The sequence below is a fragment of the Amblyomma americanum genome, chromosome 4 (genome assembly GCF_052857255.1).
Source record: "Amblyomma americanum isolate KBUSLIRL-KWMA chromosome 4, ASM5285725v1, whole genome shotgun sequence".
Classification (NCBI taxonomy): Eukaryota; Metazoa; Arthropoda; class Arachnida; order Ixodida; family Ixodidae; genus Amblyomma; species Amblyomma americanum.
The window spans coordinates 6,727,850-6,747,101 of NC_135500.1; the positions used below are offsets into that span (position 1 = coordinate 6,727,850).

At 43.0% G+C, this 19,252-nt stretch overlaps 1 protein-coding gene across 1 annotated transcript in view; it reads right to left on the reverse strand.

Moving 5' to 3' along the window:
- The window catches only part of LOC144127731 (acetylcholinesterase-1-like), a 497,666-nt gene that overhangs the window by 382,454 nt on the left and 95,960 nt on the right, over positions 1–19,252 (reverse strand). Inside the window, exon 3 of the mRNA XM_077660632.1 lies at positions 1,989–2,218. Within this exon, the coding sequence (XP_077516758.1) occupies positions 1,989–2,218 (230 nt within the window). The remainder of the gene's footprint in view (positions 1–1,988; positions 2,219–19,252) is intronic.

Consider the following 19,252-nt stretch of genomic DNA (forward strand, 5'->3'; position numbering starts at 1 on the left):
CAGGCGTGTTTAGACCAGGCGATGTGCGCTGCTTCAATTATTTCACGTGTCAGTTGTTTATTGTGCTTGCTTAACACTTGTGTGCGAGTGAAGGCAGGGTGGCAAGTTTTGCTGTCACAGTCTCTACAGTGGATGCCGAGATGCCTTTTTACACTATTATGCACATTGTTATTATGTTCCTTCAGGCGTTCATTGAGGGATCTCCCCGTCTGACACACAAAACGCTTCCCACATGACAAGGGAATGGCATAAACTACACCTTCTTCACAGGAGACCGCTTGTCCGTCTTCTTCTGTCTTCTCTGTGTCTGTCGTCGCTGCGCTGTTTTTACCACGGCTTATTGATTTTCATGTTTGATGTCGCACTCTCTAGGAACGAAATCAGTGTTAACCATTTTGCACATCTTCCCAAGCTTATCTGGAGCAGAAAAAATGACTGACACGTGCTCTATTTGCTATCTCTTTTAGTCTGTGGGAGAAATGATCAATGTAAGGCACAACAGTGGTTTTTTCCTTTTTCTTTCTCGTCAATGAATCTGCCCGTTCCCCTTTTCTTTTTTTTGCTCAAACTGCTGAGAATACATTCTGACACCGACACTAGTAGCTCCTTGGGAAAACCATCCTTTACGAGCCGAGCAGTTTGGTGAAGGAAGCTATCTTGCATGGATTGCATGCGAGATTTGTTAAGCGCGTCGTGAAGGCATGATTTCGCCACGGCACGTTTGACCAGGTTAGAATGAGATGACGTAAAAGGGAGCAGTGGCTTACTACTTCTTGGCTCGTAAGCCCAACAAGTGTGATGGTGCATTAATCTGAATTTGATATCTAAAAATCGGATGACATTGTTTTCTGGCACTTGAGTAGTTAGTACGAGGGGATGGAGGCACTGAGCAAAGGTAGCTTCGATCAGCATAAATACTGCAGCAAATTTTTCCGCACTTCTGTCTATAAGAACATAGTCAACATAGCGAAAACAGTGTACAACCTATGACCCTTTCAATTTTTCTTGAAGCCTTCTACCCTTTCGTACTAATAAGAAGTAACTAAGCACGGGAGCTATGCATGACCAGATGCAAACTCCTTGTTTTTGCAGTTAAAACTCGCCGTCCCAGGAAATAAAGGTAGAAGTTAAATACATGTGAAGTAGTTCTAAAAAGTCCTCGACGGATATGCCGCTCTTGTTTTGGAATTCAATAATTCCTTGCCGGTCAATACATTCTTCTAAGCACGTGTAAAGGTCATCATGCGGTAGTGAATAATATAAGTCCTTAACGTCAAAAGAGCAACCAACTCGCCCAAGCAATCGTTTAAACTCAAACAGGTTTGATCTTTTCAGAAATAGGCTCGTATCATCAGCGTAGATGACAAATTTAGTTGTACTGTCAATTTTTACATCATTAATATAAAAGTTAAATAACAAATGACCTAATATGCTACCTTGTGGTACGCCCGTACGTATAACTTTTATTTCAGACACAGAGTCATGTATTGCTACCATTTGGCAGCGACGTTCAAAATACGATGCCAAAAGGTCAAAGAATGTTCCTCGAAAACCATAGTGTTTAAGTTTTGTTAGTAAAGTGTTACAGTTCAGTCAACCGAATGCCTTTGAATAGTCAACAAATATACCTAAATCATTTGATTATTTTTCTAACGAATCTAGAATGTATTCTTTCTGGGTTTGGAGGGCAGTTTCGGTAGAGCACCTCTTTCTAAAGTCAAATTGGCAGGGTGTAATTAAATTGCCTATATTGGAAAAACTGTTCGTGCGGTTGTGAAGCACCTTTTCAACACATCTCGAAAATTTATGACATTATGACAGATATCTTCATGTTAACGTGGAAAAGTAAGGAAGCCTTTCCAAAGTCAAAGCGTAGCATTTCCACAGTTGAAGACATCATTGCCTAAGCAGACGCAAGCGGAGATTAAGGACCACCAAATAGCCGCGGTAAATGAAAGTACACTGAGGGAAAGGCAAGCGGCACTCACCGGCCATCGAGCAAAGGGTCGTTGTTGCCGCCTTCCTGGAAATTGTCTCCGTGTAGGAAGAAAAGGACGGTGCGGCTTCCGCATTCGGGCAGATTGCGCTCGGTGCAGTTCGGGTGCGGCGTCCAGATGTTCAGGTGGAGACAATCTTCAGATGTGGCCCGCTTGTCTCCAGCCAGCAGAGGCTGTATGCAGGCGGGACGCGGGTGCGAGGCGTTCAGCACCATGGCCACCTGCAGACAACAAGGACACCAATAAGTAGTCGCGGCGCCAAGGCTGGACCCGGGATATTTCGCTTTAACGATAAGCGGTTATTCAGGTCAGTAGCGGAAGTCCCACAAAGTGTTAAGCAGTGACCGAGAGAACCACCCAGCTTAAGAATTGTGCTCCAGGCAAAGCGTTTATCAGTGCATTACGTACTTTGAAGTTGTCGTTTACTGCTATCGAGAGCCACGACCGTTTGCATGCTACGTCACGTGTGTGGAAGTAGTCCGGCTGAACTATCGCGTGGCTGAGACAGGGCATAACTGCGGCAATGCATCGTGGTCCGCAACAAAGAGCAACGCTTCTAGTCCATGCCGTCCTCTCCACCCTACGGTATCGCACTCCTCCCATCTCACCACACCATCCTCCTTCCTTTACCGAAACCAGCTTCCGCTGACGCATTCTTCAGCTCTCGCCATGCCCTTCCACGCTAATCAACAACGCAAACCACCCATCGGTTACGTCGAGTACTGCTATACATCGACGGGACACCCAGAAAAGGGCGCTAAAAGCTATCGCTGCAAAATTCCAGAGCTTTAAAAGCGAGAGCATTAACGAGCTCGTGCGGCATAAAAGCCGGCGTCGCCACAGTCTAAAGGACAATTCACACTTGTCAAAAAATTCGGCGGACGAAGCGGATTCAGCCGCTTTTGTCGCCAATCAAGGCGAAAAGTTGCGCTGCGAGGCCGATCGACCCAGGACCGATATCAGCACCCGGAAAAATTATGCGGCGGCAAACATGGCGGACCCGCTGCAGTGGCTCAGTGGTTAGGGCGCTCGGCTACTGATCCGGAGCACCCGGGTTCGAACACGACAGCGGCGGCCGCGTTTCGATGGAGGCGAAAGGCAAAGGCGCCTGTGTGCTGTGCAAAATCAGGGCACGTCAAAGATCCCCAGGTGGTCGAAATTATTCCGGAGCCCTCCAATACGGCCCCTCTATACCTTTGTACAAGGGTGGCTCCAGAAACATTATGAGTAATTACCGACCTATCTCTATTCTACCATGCATTGGCCAAATTTTTGAGAAGCATCTATTACTCACCATGACGAATTTTTTGAATACGCACAGTGTTCTATCACCTTGTCAGTACGGCTTTATAGCAGGAAAAGGAACAACGGTTCTTCTTGAAGAATTCTCTGACGTGCTAAATTCAGCTTTTGATAAGAATCAAGTCGCATGTTCTCTTTTTCTGGACGTAAGCAAGGCTTTTGATAGCATCTGCCACGTTCTTTTGCTTGATAAACTTTCTGCGCTGGGATTTCGAGGTTCGTTTTTAGAACTGATTACTAACTTTTTACAAGATAGGCGCCAATATGTGTCGATTTCAAGATTCCATAGCGATTTCACGGCAATTACCTCTGGAGTCCCGCAGGGTTCTATATTGAGTCCTTTATTATTCAATCTATACGTTAACGACCTTGCTACCAGTGTGCCACCTTTGCTGTTTCAGTATGCTGATGACACTGTTATTGTTGCATGTGCAAACAAATACACTGATGCTGTTACAGCACTACAGATAGCAGCTATTAAAGTCATGGACTGGTTTAAGTTTAATCTTATTAATGTTAATACTTCTAAAACAAAACTGATCTGTTTTCATAACCCATTAAAACAAGTTGAATTGACTGACCCTGTTTATTTGCATACTTCCTCTTGTTTTAATTGCAACTGTGTACCAGTAAAATATGCGCATTCAGTCAAATATCTTGGCCTGATCTTCGACAGCGATCTCTCTTGGAACTCGCACCTTTCTTTTGTTTGCCAAAGGCTTCGTGCTGTATCGTGTGTCCTGTATAACATCAGATATTTTATGCCTTTTTCTGTCCATAAATGTGTTGCACATGCTCTAGCCTATAGTGTACTTAGGTACGGAATTACTGTTTATGGTCATTGCACGGTTCGCTGGCAACACAGGGTGAATTCGCTTTTGCGTTTGCTTCTAAAGAATATTGCTTACGACCTGTCCATTGGTAATGACATTGATATTTTTAGAAGACTAAAGCTTCCAAGTTTTAACTCTTTATTAACAGAAACTATTGTGCTAAAACACTTCTGGTACAGTCAGTTCACCGTTCCATATGTTCCTGCTCGGGATTTAAGACCAAAATACCGCTATTGCATTCCTCGCTCCTCAACCCGGTACGGAAAGCGCACACGCCATTACTATGTACCTGCCTGTTTCAATAGCTTGCCACCTACTGTACTCCGCATGAAAACTAAATACACCCTGAAAAAAACTTTGCGGTATGTCTCCGCGCTGCTTCCTGCCCTGTAGTTATTTCATCTATTTACTGTATTAATTTCAAATTACTGTAATCTCTCTTGATGTTGTAATAGTTATATATTTGTTTCACTATGTTTGGTGACCTTTTTCTTTTTTGCAAAGTTCACTGCAACGTCTCTATTTTCCTTTGTTTTGCCAACGTTCGCTGTCTGCCAGGCGCTGCCACTCAAGCCCTTTAAGGCTTTGGTAGGCCTGATTTATGTTGTCTGGCAATTGACATGAATAAAAGTTCTATCTATCTATCTATCTATCTATCTATCTATCTATCTATCTATCTATCTATCTATCTATCTATCTATCTATCTATCTATCTATCTATCTATCTATCTATCTATCTATCTATCTATCTATCTATCTATCTATCTATCTATCTATCTATCTATCTATCTATCTATCTATCTATCTATCTATCTATCTATCTATCTATCTATCTATCTATCTATCTATCTATCTATCTATCTATCTATCTATCTATCTATCTATCTATCTATCTATCTATCTATCTATCTATCTATCTATCTATCTATCTATCTATCTATCTATCTATCTATCTATCTATCTATCTATCTATCTATCTATCTATCTATCTATCTATCTATCTATCTATCTATCTATCTATCTATCTATCTATCTATCTATCTATCTATCTATCTATCTATCTATCTATCTATCTATCTATCTATCTATCTATCTATCTATCTATCTATCTATCTATCTATCTATCTATCTATCTATCTATCTATCTATCTATCTATCTATCTATCTATCTATCTATCTATCTATCTATCTATCTATCTATCTATCTATCTATCTATCTATCTATCTATCTATCTATCTATCTATCTATCTATCTATCTATCTATCTATCTATCTATCTATCTATCTATCTATCTATCTATCTATCTATCTATCTATCTATCTATCTATCTATCTATCTATCTATCTATCTATCTATCTATCTATCTATCTATCTATCTATCTATCTATCTATCTATCTATCTATCTATCTATCTATCTATCTATCTATCTATCTATCTATCTATCTATCTATCTATCTATCTATCTATCTATCTATCTATCTATCTATCTATCTATCTATCTATCTATCTATCTATCTATCTATCTATCTATCTATCTATCTATCTATCTATCTATCTATCTATCTATCTATCTATCCATCCATCCATCCATCCATCCATCCATCCATCCATCCATCCATCCATCCATCCATCCATCCATCCATCCATCCATCCATCCATCCATCCATCCATCTATCTATCTATCTATCTATCTATCTATCTATCTATCTATCTATCTATCTATCTATCTATCTATCTATCTATCTATCTATCTATCTTCCTTTCTTCTCTCAGCCCCTCCTTTGTCCCTTCCCCTACAGCTCGGTTAAGGTGTCCGCCGAGATGTGAGACAGATACTGCGCCATTTCCTTTCTCCAAAACCAACAACAACATGGCAGCGCTTTTCTAAGCAGCACCCATAGCTTCCGACTGAATTCGCGTTGTTGCTACCTTTTTCACGGCGTTCACTGGAAATAAAGGGGGCACGTCTTTCACTTCGTTTCACCTCATCTAAAAGAAAACTTAAAGGGGATAAATTTGCTTTGTTTTTTATTTAGAGGGACGTTTCTGCCGCTTCTGGGCTTGAGAGGAGCGTCGGTTTGTGGACAGCTATGGTTTCCGTCCTGACAACCACAAGCGCCACTAGGCAGAGCTTTGCGTGTTTGTTTGCATACGCTGAATAAAAAGTGTGACTGTGTCTGCGTGTATCGTATGTAAGCGTGCATCGCTCGCAGCGCAGGCGGCATACACACATCGCGTGACGGTTCTCTTGGCATTGTTGCAGTCTCTGCTGTACAATCTACCCTGCGCCAGCGCTCACTTCCAAGGGTCGTGCAGAAGATAACGGCCAATATACCTATACCTGCGCAAGTGCAACACCCCCACCAGGAGCAGAACAGCGCCCCGACCACTTGGACGCAGCGCGGGCGGCGTAGACGCATCGTGTGAGTTTTCTTGGCATTGTTGCAGTCTCTGCTGTACAATCTATCCTGCGCCAGCGCTCACTTCTAAGGCTCGTGCAGAAGATAACGGGCAAGATACCTGCACAAGTGCATCACGCCCACCAGGAGCAGGACAGCGCCCCGACCACTTGGCAACAGCGCGGGCTGCATAGACGCATCGTGTGACAGTTTTCTTGGCATTGTTGCAGTCTCTGCTGTACAATCTATCCTGCGCCAGCGGTCACTTCGAAGGCTCATGCAGAAGATAACTGCCAAGATACCTGCGCACGTGCAACACGCCCGCCAGGAGCAGGACAGCGCCGCGACCGCTTGGCAACAGCGCGGGCTGCATAGACGCATTGTATGACAGTTTTCTTGCTATTTTTGCAATCTCTGCTGTACAATCTATCATGCGCCAGCGCTCACTTCCAGGGCTAATGCAGAATATAACGGCCAAGATACCTGCGCAAATGCAACACGCCCGCCAGGAGCAGGACCGCGCCGCGACCGCTTGGCAACAGCGCGGGCTGCATAGACGCATTGTGTGGCAGTTTTCTTGTTATTGTTGCAGTCTCTGCTGTACAATCTATCCTGCGCCAGCGCTCACTTCCAAGGCTAATGCAGAAGATAACGGCCAAGATACCTGCGCAAGTGCAACACGCCCGCCAGGAGCAGGACAGCGCCGCGACCGCTTCGCAACAGCGCGGGCTGCATAGACGCATTGTGTGACAGTTTTCTTGCTATTGTTGAGTCTGCTGTACAATCTATCCTGCGCCAGCGCTCACTTCCAAGGCTCGCGCAGACGACAACGGCCAAGATACCTGCGCAAGTGCAACACGCCCACCAGGAGCAGGACCGCGCCGCGACCGCTTGGCAGCAGCGCTGGCTGCATAGACGCATCATGTTACAGTTTTCTTAGCATTGTTGCAGTCTCTGCTGTAAAATCTATCCTGAGCCAGCGCTCACCCCGCCGCGGTGGCTCACTGGTTAGGGCGCTCGACCACTGATCCGGAGTTCCTGGGTTCGAACCCGAACGCGGCGGCTGCGTTTTTATGAAGGAAAAACGCTAAGGCGCCCGTGTGCTGTGCGATGTCAGTGGACGTTAAAGATCCCCAGGTGGTCGAAATTATTCCGGAGCCCTCCACTACGGCACCTCTTTATTCCTTTATTCTTTCACTCCCTCCTTTATCCCTTCCCTTACAGCGCGGTTCAAATGTCTAATGATATATGAGAGATACTGCGCCATTTCCTTTCCCCAAAAAAACAATTATTATTATTAGCCAGCGCTCACTTCCAACGCTCGTGCAGAAGAGAACGGCCAGGATACCTGCGCAAGTGCAACACGCCTACCAGGAGCAGGACAGCGCCGCGACTACTTGGCAGCAGCGCGGTCGGCATTGAAGCATCGTGTGGCAGTTGTCCTGGCGTTATTGCAGATTGGGAATCAATTTTTTATATTACTGAATCGCTGTGTGAATTGCCGCCCTGTCTATTGCCAGAATCCTGTGTTTTGTAATTTCTTCGTTTTCCTTGACAATATCCTGGAATCCATGAAAAAAACAGGTTCAATGTTATTCTTGCAGGAGAGTTTTAACATTGGCATCCTTAAACCCTCGCCTGCTCAAACAGAATTTTTTTCGATCCGAGAGTCAAATGCACTGGACGTTTTTACAGAAACTGCGACCCGTGTCACCGACCGCACAGACACTTTAATCGATATATATATATATATATATATATATATATATATATATATATATATATATATATATATATATATATATATATATATATATATATATATATATATATATATATATATATATATAATATTAATAATAATAATAATAATGGTTTTATTTGCGCCTAATGAATACATGGCGCGGGAGACCCGCAGTAAAAGCTGTCACAAGCGACAGCTTGACAAAGCCGGAGGCCCCCCTATACACTTGACAGCATCATAGGCGCAATGAAACGGCATGTCTCATCCAAAAACTAAATAGAACAAAACATGAAAGCATCTGCAATTACAATCACTCACAAGAACTACATAAAATTATACAGAAAATGTGGTAGAATGAAGTTAGAAAGCACTTACAAAAGCAATGAAACATTCATGTACGATGGCAATGAGTTTAGCGAAAGTAACAGATAAATTAAGCACATTTTGCTTCAAATAAAATTCCAAACAAAGTGAATACAGACAAGCGGTACAGTCAGGGTAAACAACAACGTGACAGAGTAAACAGGAATGGCAAGCGAAGTGTCCTAGTACATGTTGAAATACCGGCGGAGTGTTTTGAACGTCACCTTTTCAAGTTGGATATGTTTATGATTTAAATCATTTAGTAACCGGGGTAGTTTATTCTGTATTGTTTGTAGGCCGTATGTTGTGCGAAACGTCCTTACTCTCCAGAGCTCCGTGTGACGTGTCTGGCGTGTAGTAGTGTTTGGTTGTAACCTGGCTAGACGATGTAGAAATGAACTGTTGCTAGCGTTTTCATTCTTAATTGCCTTGCAAAGGATATAATCAAACAGTTTGGTAACAGGAATTATGTTGTATTTGGGAAATAGATGATACGTATGTGAATAAAACGGCAGATTTTGTATTACTCTTACAAACCTTTTCTGCAACTTGTGAAGCTTCTGCAAATTTCCGTAAGTTGTCGTAGACCAAACTAAGTGACAATAATTGAGTCGGGAGGAGAATAAGGTATTATAAAGTAACAGTAAGATTTTTTGGTGGTAGTAAATTGCGATTGCGGTATACTAGCCCAATTACTTGTGCTAGCTTAATTAGCATGCTGTCCACGTGGACATCCCATGACATATTCTGCTGAAAGATAACACCTAATGTCTTAATACTGGAAGTTACTTCGAGAGGAGTGGCATTTAAGTAGATAGACTTTTGTATTGTTATGTTTTTGTTTTTACTTCGAAAGAATACGGCTTTTGTTTTGTTTGCATTAATCGTCAGGCTGTTTTTACGTGTCCATTCGTCTAGTTTTATTAATGTTAAATTAGCAGCATCAACAAGGTCGTCACTAGTTTTACCAGTTAATAATATGCTGGTATCATCCGCGTACATGATAAATTTCACGGTTGCATCAATATTCACAATATTATTCACGTACATATTAAATAAAAAAGGTCCTAATATACTGCCCTGTGGGACCCCTGCTGAAATAGATAATGGGTTAGAACTGTGGTTGTTTATGACGACTATTTGTCTACGAAATTCCAAGTAGGAGCGTATAAGAGATGCAGCGTTACCACGAAAGCCATAGTGTTGGAGTTTCTTAATTAAAAGTTGATGACTGATGGAGTCAAATGCTTTTGACAGGTCAATAAAAATTCCTAGTACAAGTCTTCCTTCTTCAAACTGATTTAGTATGTGTTCTTTTTGTTGTAGCAATGCGAGTTGTGTGCCTAAACCCTTACGGAAGCCATACTGGCAATCAGTCAGCAGGCAATGTTTCTGCTCGAATTCGGATAGTCGCTTTAAAATAACTTTTTCGAAGACTTTTGAAAAGACGGGAAGGATTGATAACGGTCGATAGTTTCCTAAGTCGTTTTTATCGCCTTTTTTAAAGAGCGCAGCAACTCGCGCTATCTGCATCGTTCGAGGAAACGTGCCTTCGCTTATGCAGATATTGAAGATATAGGTAAGACAAGGAGAGAGAAGGTCAGCAACATATTTGATTCGTTTTATTTGGATACCATCAATATCTTTAGCGGTACTATTATTTAGACTGTAAATTGTGCTAATTATCTCTCCCTCATTTACTGGATACAAAAATATAGAGCTAGAGTTGTATGGAATACCATCAAGATCATTGTCTGGTGCGTTGTAACTTCCAATTTTAACAAAGTGTTCGTTAAAAGCGTCTGCAAGTGCTTTTTCCTGTAACTCAAGACCATTTATTTTTAAGCTCTGTATCCTTTCCTCGGGAATATTGCAGTTCAACAAAGAGTTCAGTTTTTTCCACATTGCGGCCGTACCTGGAGCTAGTGAATTAAAGGAAAGTGTATAGTAATCTCGCCTGGCCTTTTTTATATCTTTGTCTAAACGATTCCTAATTTTTTTAAAAGCCTGAAATATTTCGGGGTCTCTGGTCTTTATAAATTCACTGTATAATGCATTCTTTCTCCGTATTCTGGCAGATAGCTCTGCACTAATCCATGGTTTACGTATTTTCTTTTTGTGTTTAATGCACTTAAAAGGAAAGCTAGTGTCATAACTTTCTTTCAATAGGATGAAAAAAGCCTCATAAGCCAAATTTGCGTCTTTAAGATCGTATACAGTGTCCCAACATGTCTGAGCTATCTTCTCACGAAAAATAGAAAGAGCCTGATCAGTTATTAGTTGAATGAAATGGTTTGTCTTTGTTTCCTTGTTTCGAACGTGACCCTTGAAACATAAATATATCGGCAAGTGATCACTGAGATCCGATGCGAAGACGCCAGCGTTAATGACTTCAGAACTTAAATTCGTAATAAATACGTCAATTAAAGATAAATTCTCGGTCACTCTGGTAGGAAGACTGATAGTATTCCAACACGCATTCATCTCCAAGAGAGTATCTAACCTAAGTTTTGGTGAATCATTCTTCATCATGTTAATGTTGATGTCTCCGCCATAAATTAAATTGAATTTGTTGTCATTTATAAAGACGAGAAAAGTTTCTAAGAACTCCAAGAATGATGTAACGGAACCATTCGGAGGGCGATAGCAAACAGCGAAAACAGTATTGTTTTGTATCACTGATAAAAATTCATAGTCATAAGTTATTACTGAAAACTGGTTCAATATTTCACATGTAGACGGCTTTTTAACCACGGTGCATATTCCGCCACCACGACCAGTTGATCGATTCAGGTAGAAAGTATTGTACAATGGAAGCCGAAAGATGTTCACATCGTCAACACACCAAGTCTCTGTCAGCATAATGACGTCAAAGGATTGCTTTGTTTGCTCAAAAAAGAGTTGTAAGTCATGTTCCTTGCGAGTAAAAGAACGTATGTTTAAGTGAAAACATTTGAAAGCCTTCGAAAACGCTGTACCTAAGTGATGGTTGAAAGTGTGTGGCAATACGTAAGAGTGAGTAGGTGCCATAGTGTTCTTTGTGTTCAGCTGATCTGTTGCTTAAGTTTGTCGCGGTCACTAGAGCAGGAAATGACCACCGCGTTTTGCCCATCAGCTTTCCGGACCAAGACCTTGTTGTTGTTGTGCCATACGTATTTGTAGTTATTTGCCTTGGCCCAGAGCTTTGTTTCGGTAAGCAGAGTACGTGTCCTTTTTGTCAGGTTTTCTAACACAAAAATGCTGTCATTTCCCTGGCACAGTGTTTTCCTCTATTATTGACGCAGGTCATGTGCATTCGGGCGTCTTTTGTAGTTATATCAGTGACCCTTTTCCTATTTTCATGCTCATAGAAGACAGTAGAGCACGACGAACCTGCCATTACCATAAAGAATGTTACACCTCTTACACTTGACGCATTCGTAGCGAGCATCGCATATATAAATTGGGATGATGTACACCACTCTGAGGATGTGGATGCAGCCTACGAGTCGTTCATTTTTATATTTAAAATGATTTATAAGGAACATTTCTAAGAAAAGACTGTGAGGATAAAGGGAAAAAAATCGCAAGCCGTGGATTACTAAAACGCATTTAAAGATTATAAAAAAAGAAAAATATTTTTAAAAATTGCTCAGTACTAAATCTCTGAACGACTTTGCGAACTATAAGAAATATAGGAATAAGGTGACTGCTCTTTTAAACCGTGAGAAAAGAGCATTCTTGCATGACCAATTTGAAATCTGTAAGGGAAGCTGCGACGTTTGGAACAAACTTAATCATTTATTCAGTCATGCTTTAACTGTATCCACTGTCAGTGAATTAATTCTTAAAAGGCACCACATACAAGGATAAGAATTGGCAGAAGCATTCAATAACTTTTCATTGACATTGTCGGTAACATGCCATCATATGATACTGTGGGGTAGATATAAAACATAATACTTATAGTATTTTTCTTGGACCAACTGACGAACATGAAATTTGCAGCATTTTTGCCTCTTTCAAAAAAAGTAAAGCCTGTGATATTGATGACATTCAAATGGCACCGGTGAAACATGTTATTAGTCTTGTAGCTCCTACACTTACCTAAATATATAACATTGCTTTGTTTTCCGAGCAGTTGCCCAAATTGATGCAGATTTCTAATGTTATTCTGCTGTTTAAAAGTGGGGACAAAAACAATATGTCTAGCTAAATCCTCCTTGCTCTCTTCATACCAATACTGGTGTTGGGAGACAAGTCTACTGAAACAGCCCTGTTGGTGCAAAGAGAAATTATTTTGAGTGCTTTTGAAAATAAACAGGTCTAGGAGTATTTATAGGTTTTCTAAGGCCTTCTACAGCCTTAAACACATGCGTTTATTAAAAAAATTGAAAAGTCTAGGCATCCGTAGCACTCCTATGTCTCTTATAATGTCATAATTGCAGGATCATCATCAATGTGTAATGAAACAAAGCAGGCCTCATCTTTTTGAATATTAAAACCTGTGTTCCACACGGTAGTACTAATTCTAGGTTCGTTATTGTTTCTCTTATATATAAATGATATCGCGAACATCGACAACATACCGGAACACATAATATACGCAGACAATACTACAACCTTTGTCCGTAATGTTTCAAGACTGATTTAATTTCTTCTAGAAATGATTCCCCAAAACAAATGTTGGTGCTAAAGCCCCTCAATAGACTAAAAGTAACGACATCTCCTCCCTCCTCCTCCTATGCCGGCGCTCCTCCTCTCGGCTCCTGACGGGCGCCGACGCTGGCGGCACCTAGGCAGGGGGATGCTAGCAGATGCTCTCAATGCTCGCCTTATGGCGCGCAGCAGACCGCGCGCCCGAATGAATTTTGTGTTGCGTCTTTTGCCTTTCCTTCGGTCGAAATGGCATGATGACATAGAAGATCGAAAAATAAGTTACTGCAATAACTGACGCGACCAACACTGCGCTGCATTATTCAACCTTTTTGTCCTGAGATCGCTTTGATTGCGCTTTGGTGTGCTAAAGAGTTCGCGGCAGTATAGTGCACATACTCAGCGCGTTGTGTTCCCATCGCTCGCGCTTTGGCACGCAGCGGGCCGCGCGCCCGAATGAATTCGTTTTGCACTTTCTGCCTCTTATTCGGCCGCATGGTATGGGAGGTACAAAAATTACCCAAATAACTGCCCCGACCCACGTTGCTCAGCTTTATCGGAACTTTTCGTACTGCGATCGCTTTGATCGCGGTGCACATGGTGGAAGTGGAGTGAGCGAGTAAGCTAGCGGCACTATAGTGAATGTCTCGCAGTCGTATTTTGCAACCGGCGTCTTTTGCCCAATCTTATTAAAAATTTAACTCCGCAAAGAGGAAGTGGACCGACATGCGACTAGATGTGCGGCTTAGGCTTTATTTGAACGGATGGCGGTTTAATGCTCCTATAATATATTCTCGCAAAGTCGTGTTCTCTCGTGCACAGGGCTGTGCTATTCAGGGAGTAGGTGATTACTCGTCTAAATTTCAGTTATTTTAGTGCAGAAAAGCTTGGAGATTATTTCGGAGTTAATATGCCTCGGACACCTCACAGGCTACCGTTAAAAATATCCGACTGTCGTTAGCCACGTAATGTGTTTTGTAAGACGGTTGTGACCAGAATTTTGATATAGGGTTAATAGTTTGGGTTGATTAACAGCAACCAAAAAAGGCGTTTAAACCCTGTTTCGTGAGCAACTACAGCGTCACACCAGTCATTCGAATGCTGCTTGTTTATGTGATTATCATCTTCGGTCAGCATATGCAATAATGGCTTGTAAGAGAACATTTCCTTTTCTGTTATAATCTCCATGCCTAACGCGCTGTAGCCTCGACTGACGCAGTTAATTGCTTTCGGTCGAAGTAGCGTGCAACAGAAAAAAAATCAAATGCTGAAAAATCAAAACTCGAATTTCCTGAATTCTCTCTAAAGGAAAGACGTTGGTTCGTTTAGAAATCGCGAGCAGCATGAACAGCGGGGGCTTAAACAGCGATAACCACCCTTTTGCTGTCGAGTTTGTATTTGGTTGCATTTGTATTTGGTGTTGGTGTTGTATTTGGTGCAAGAAAACAAATACGTCCAGGAATGCGCCAAACATGAAAGATAGACATGCACCGCGAGCAGCATGTGCAGCGTAGGCTCAAACGGCAAGAACCGCCTTTTACTATCGAATTCGTGAGCGAAGGAGTCCATCTGTTACGGCCCATATACGGCAAATAATGCGCGCAACATAAAAGCTAGACATATATTGCGAGCAGCATGTACAGCGGGTATTAAACAGCGAGAACCGCTTCTTTAGTATGGGGTTCGCAAGCGAAGGAGTCCGACTGTGACAAAACTTCCTGCAGCAGTTCGCAAGATGAAAGCTCGACCTCCAACGCGAGCAACGTAAACATGGGGGCTCAAACGATTTGAAGCGTAACTTTCGAGTCGAGCCTGCGAACGAGTCTGACTGCAACCACGCTGACACGCCACGAAATGCGCGCAACATCGAAGCTGCACCTGCAGAATCTAGCAGAGCTGGCACGGTGGGCATAAGACAACAAGAAGCACAGATTTCGTAGCCTACGAGCGAACGAGTCCATCTTCAACTATGGCAAAAAGCATTTACTGCGGAGGGAGACTGCAGTCGCTCGCGCTTCGCACCAAACCACCCGAAAAAAAAAACACGACTGACAGCAGAAGCAGGGCCACTCACCTCACCAAGTGGCGGATCCAGCACATTATCCAAGTTTGCCCGGCCGATCCTGTGCATCCAAACCTTTCAGCGAGCCGCTTTGCTTTTTCCGGACGGAATTACAAAACTTTGCCCACTGCATCCTCGGTTGTTGCATTCATACGTGCAACAGAAGCTCTGCATCGCCGCAACGCGTAGACGCCGTCGAAGATGCAAAAACACTTCCTGCCAAAACTGTTGCACAAAAAGAAAACAGCGCGACTCCTACCCCGGCAATGGCGCCGGCGTCTGCTGCGGAGCAAAAATGTGCGCGCTAACACGTGACCACGGCGCCTCGGCCAATGGGAGGCTCGATTATCAGGCGGCGCGCTTGGAGAGAAAGGTAGCCGACGAGCTCAAAGCTTTGCGTTACTTTTGCTTCAATGAGGGGCTTTAGTTGGCGCGTATGTTTAGCGCCATCTTTTCGGGCTAATATGCGCTATTTACGTTAAATGCTGTGGCAGCCGCTAGATGCCACTACATGTAGAAAAATACGTTGTCACTAGTCGTCTGCGCATTCTACTGTGAGTGAATGTGGTGAGATGGACGTCCACGTCGAGCAGCGTGTAAACATAAAATTCTCTGTGAAGCTTGGCAAGACAGCCACACAGACGTATGACCTCCTTCGTGACGCTTACGGCAACCAGAAATTATCGCGGGCGCGAGTTTCGGAGTGGCACAAGAGGTTCGTTTCGGAGAGAATGTCGGTGTAAGACGACACAAGGCATGGACACCCTTCAACCTCACGGAATGAAAACAACGTGGCTCGGATCATTGAAATCGTAAGGCAAAACCGCACCATTACAGTCCGCATGCTATCATATGCTCTCGACATTAGTAAGACAACATGCCACCAAATTTTCCGAGAGAACTTGGGGAAAAGGAAGCTGAATGGCAGACTTGTGCGGCACTCCCTAACACAGGACCAGAAGGACACTTGGGCATCAGTGGCGCTGATTTGCTCTCCGAGGCAGAGAAGGATGCAGCATTCGTAGACAGCATAATTGCTGAAGACGAAACATGGTGTTTTCAATAAGATCCTCAAACAAAGAGGCAGAGCGCCGAATTGCGGTCCACAAACTCTCCGGCGTCGAGAAAGGTGCGGCGAGAGAAGACTAGAAAAAAAAGACGACGCTGATAGTTTCTTTCAATGCCAGAGGTGTCATGCTTCTGGAGTTCGTCCCACAAGGGCAGACGGTGAGTTATGAGTTTCATATCCGCGTGCTCCAAAACATGCGTGATGCACTGCAACGCCGTCACCCTAAATTATGGGCATCCGGACAATGGAGCCTTCTCCACGATAATGCGAGACACTGCTCTCGGCATGACAAAATTTCTCGCCAAGCACAGTATTACTGTACTTCCCCATCCGCCATACTCGCCTGACTACTCCCCATGCGATTTTTTTTCTGTTTCCTCGTGTGAAGAGAGCCCTAAAAGGTCGCTGGATGAGGAGCGTGGAGGCCATTCAAGACTCCGTGGCAAAGGAGCTGACAGCCCTGCCAATAGAAGCGTTTTACAGCTGCTTCCAACACCTCAAGAAGCGTTTGAACATGTGTTGAGACTTCAAGAGAGACTATTTCAAAGGGATGCTGCAGAAATGATTTCAACGTTAGTCATTTTTTTAATGGACTCAGCCTCGCAACTTTCCGGAAAAAGGTTGCACTATGTTTTTTAAAGGCGACACTCTTTATTCAATAACTCCTGTTGTAAATAGTACACTATGCAAACTGAGGGCTTGGAATGAAGACAATTCTCTAATCATAAATACACAAAAAACAAAAGAAGTCATATTCCACCCCAGGCACGTGTAATTCTTGAAAACTTTGATTTATGCATGCGCGACTTCATTATAAACGTTTCACATTCTGTTAATGCACTAGGAGTTACTTTTCACGAAAATTTGAGTTGGAACGCTCAGATGGACAATTTTGTATCTAAACTTTTAAACTGCACGGGTGTTCTTGCAAAATATCACTACTATTTACCAGTGCCAATCAAAGTCATAGTGTACAATGCGCTGTTTTTTCCCTATCTCAGTTATTGTTTTTGGTCTGGGGCAGTACTACGGAGACAAGTATCCAAAAAATTTTTCGACTCCAAAAGAAAGCGATTCGTTTTATTGCAAATGCAGAATACCGATCCCACACAGATGAGTTGTTTGCCCGCCTCAATATCATCAAAATTCTTAAACTCTACACATATTACTTAGCCACAAGGTATAAAAAGTCGCTTCACCATATCCACGATAGCTTTCTAGACATGTGCGCGCTAAAACCAAATGATCGAACATTTACTCTTCAAAATCCTGATTTTTGGTGGATCCCCTTCTCCCGCACTAAATATGGTTATCAAATGCTGCGCCAGAACGTTCCAGTACTGCTAAATAAACTTAGTTTGAAGAACGTCTGTATTGACACCTGCAGTTTGGAAGACATCCGGGACATATGTTTACGATTGTAATCTCATTTATGTAGTTCGTGCCATAGACTGCATTTGATCACGTGACGCACTTCTTTTTGTGTGGTATATTTGAGAACTAGTTACTGCCTTCCTTGACATGTTTCTTGATTTACCAGAATGTATATCTTAAGTGATAAATGTGTTGCGCTTTATTTCGCACGCAAATCTTAGCCGTGTTCTTTTTTTTTGTACACGTGTCCCCCCACGCTGCAAGCCATGCTTCAGGCTGTTTCAAGTGCAAGTTGTTTCCACATTTTGCCTGAACCAACCCTCATCATTTTATTTTATTTATCATCATTTCATTCTATTGATTGATTGATTGATTGATTGATTGATTGATTGATTGAAGGTACATGGACAGCGTCCATTTATGCTCTTTTCTAACCGTATCTGTGTACGCGGCCAGCGGTGACGTGGTGGCCGGAAAGTGTCCAAAGCAGCACAGGTCATCGGCCCAATATTGCAGATGAATTGTTTCGCCCTGTTCCTTTGTAGGATCCGCTTTTGCCAGTACATTCCCAATACTGGGGCAATTACCTGTGCTGCTTGTGCTACGGAAAAGCAAGAAACAGCAGCGACGGTTTCGCGCTGCCCGGGCGTCAACAGATGAGAACAGGTCCTAGTTTTTTCTGGCGACCGATTGTGCTTTTCTCGCCGCATTTTTGGACAAGTGCGAACAGGTACTATGGCTGCCGCGGCTCCGTCGCGTCATTAGTGCGGGAAATACCTTGCACAAGCTTTACTACTTCGCTAAGCGTAGACAGCTGGGCTAGTTGGTTCACAGTCGCATTATGATACATCGTTCTGGCGCACGAAAAACACGGACGAAGGAAGAACAGACACACAATCGCCGGACATCAACTGAAGTTTATTCACAGAAACCAGTCCTATATGTACACATGTGACCACCAGGTAACTGATATCAAAAGCACAAAAAAGCACAAAATCGGAAAAACCAAAAGGCAATCAACCAGAGCCACAGGTTCCATATCGCACACGTGCCTTCATGCAAATCGCCCACAATTTCTGTGCCTAGCTGACACGATCAACACCGTTAGCCTTCAGATAATCTAGTTCCTTTCTTCTAAGCACAATAGAGGGAGTACTGACGCAGTGATCTTTATCATTGGCAATACAGAGGGCTTCAAAAATTTCCCGGCTTTTCTGAGTCCTGAACTTTCTTAACACACTTGTTTCTTCCAAAAACGCCTTGCATGCTGGCTTATACGAACAACGGCGAATGTGGTCAGCTAAATGACCTCCGCCACTAATCGAAGTTACTGTCCTGCGATGCTCTAGCAAGCGTTCGTTGATACAGCGCCCGGTTTGTCCAATGTAGCGTTTGCCACAGGCGAGAGGGATGTTATACACCACGCCAACCTTGCAGTCGACGAGGGCTGTGAATAAACTTCAGTTGATGTC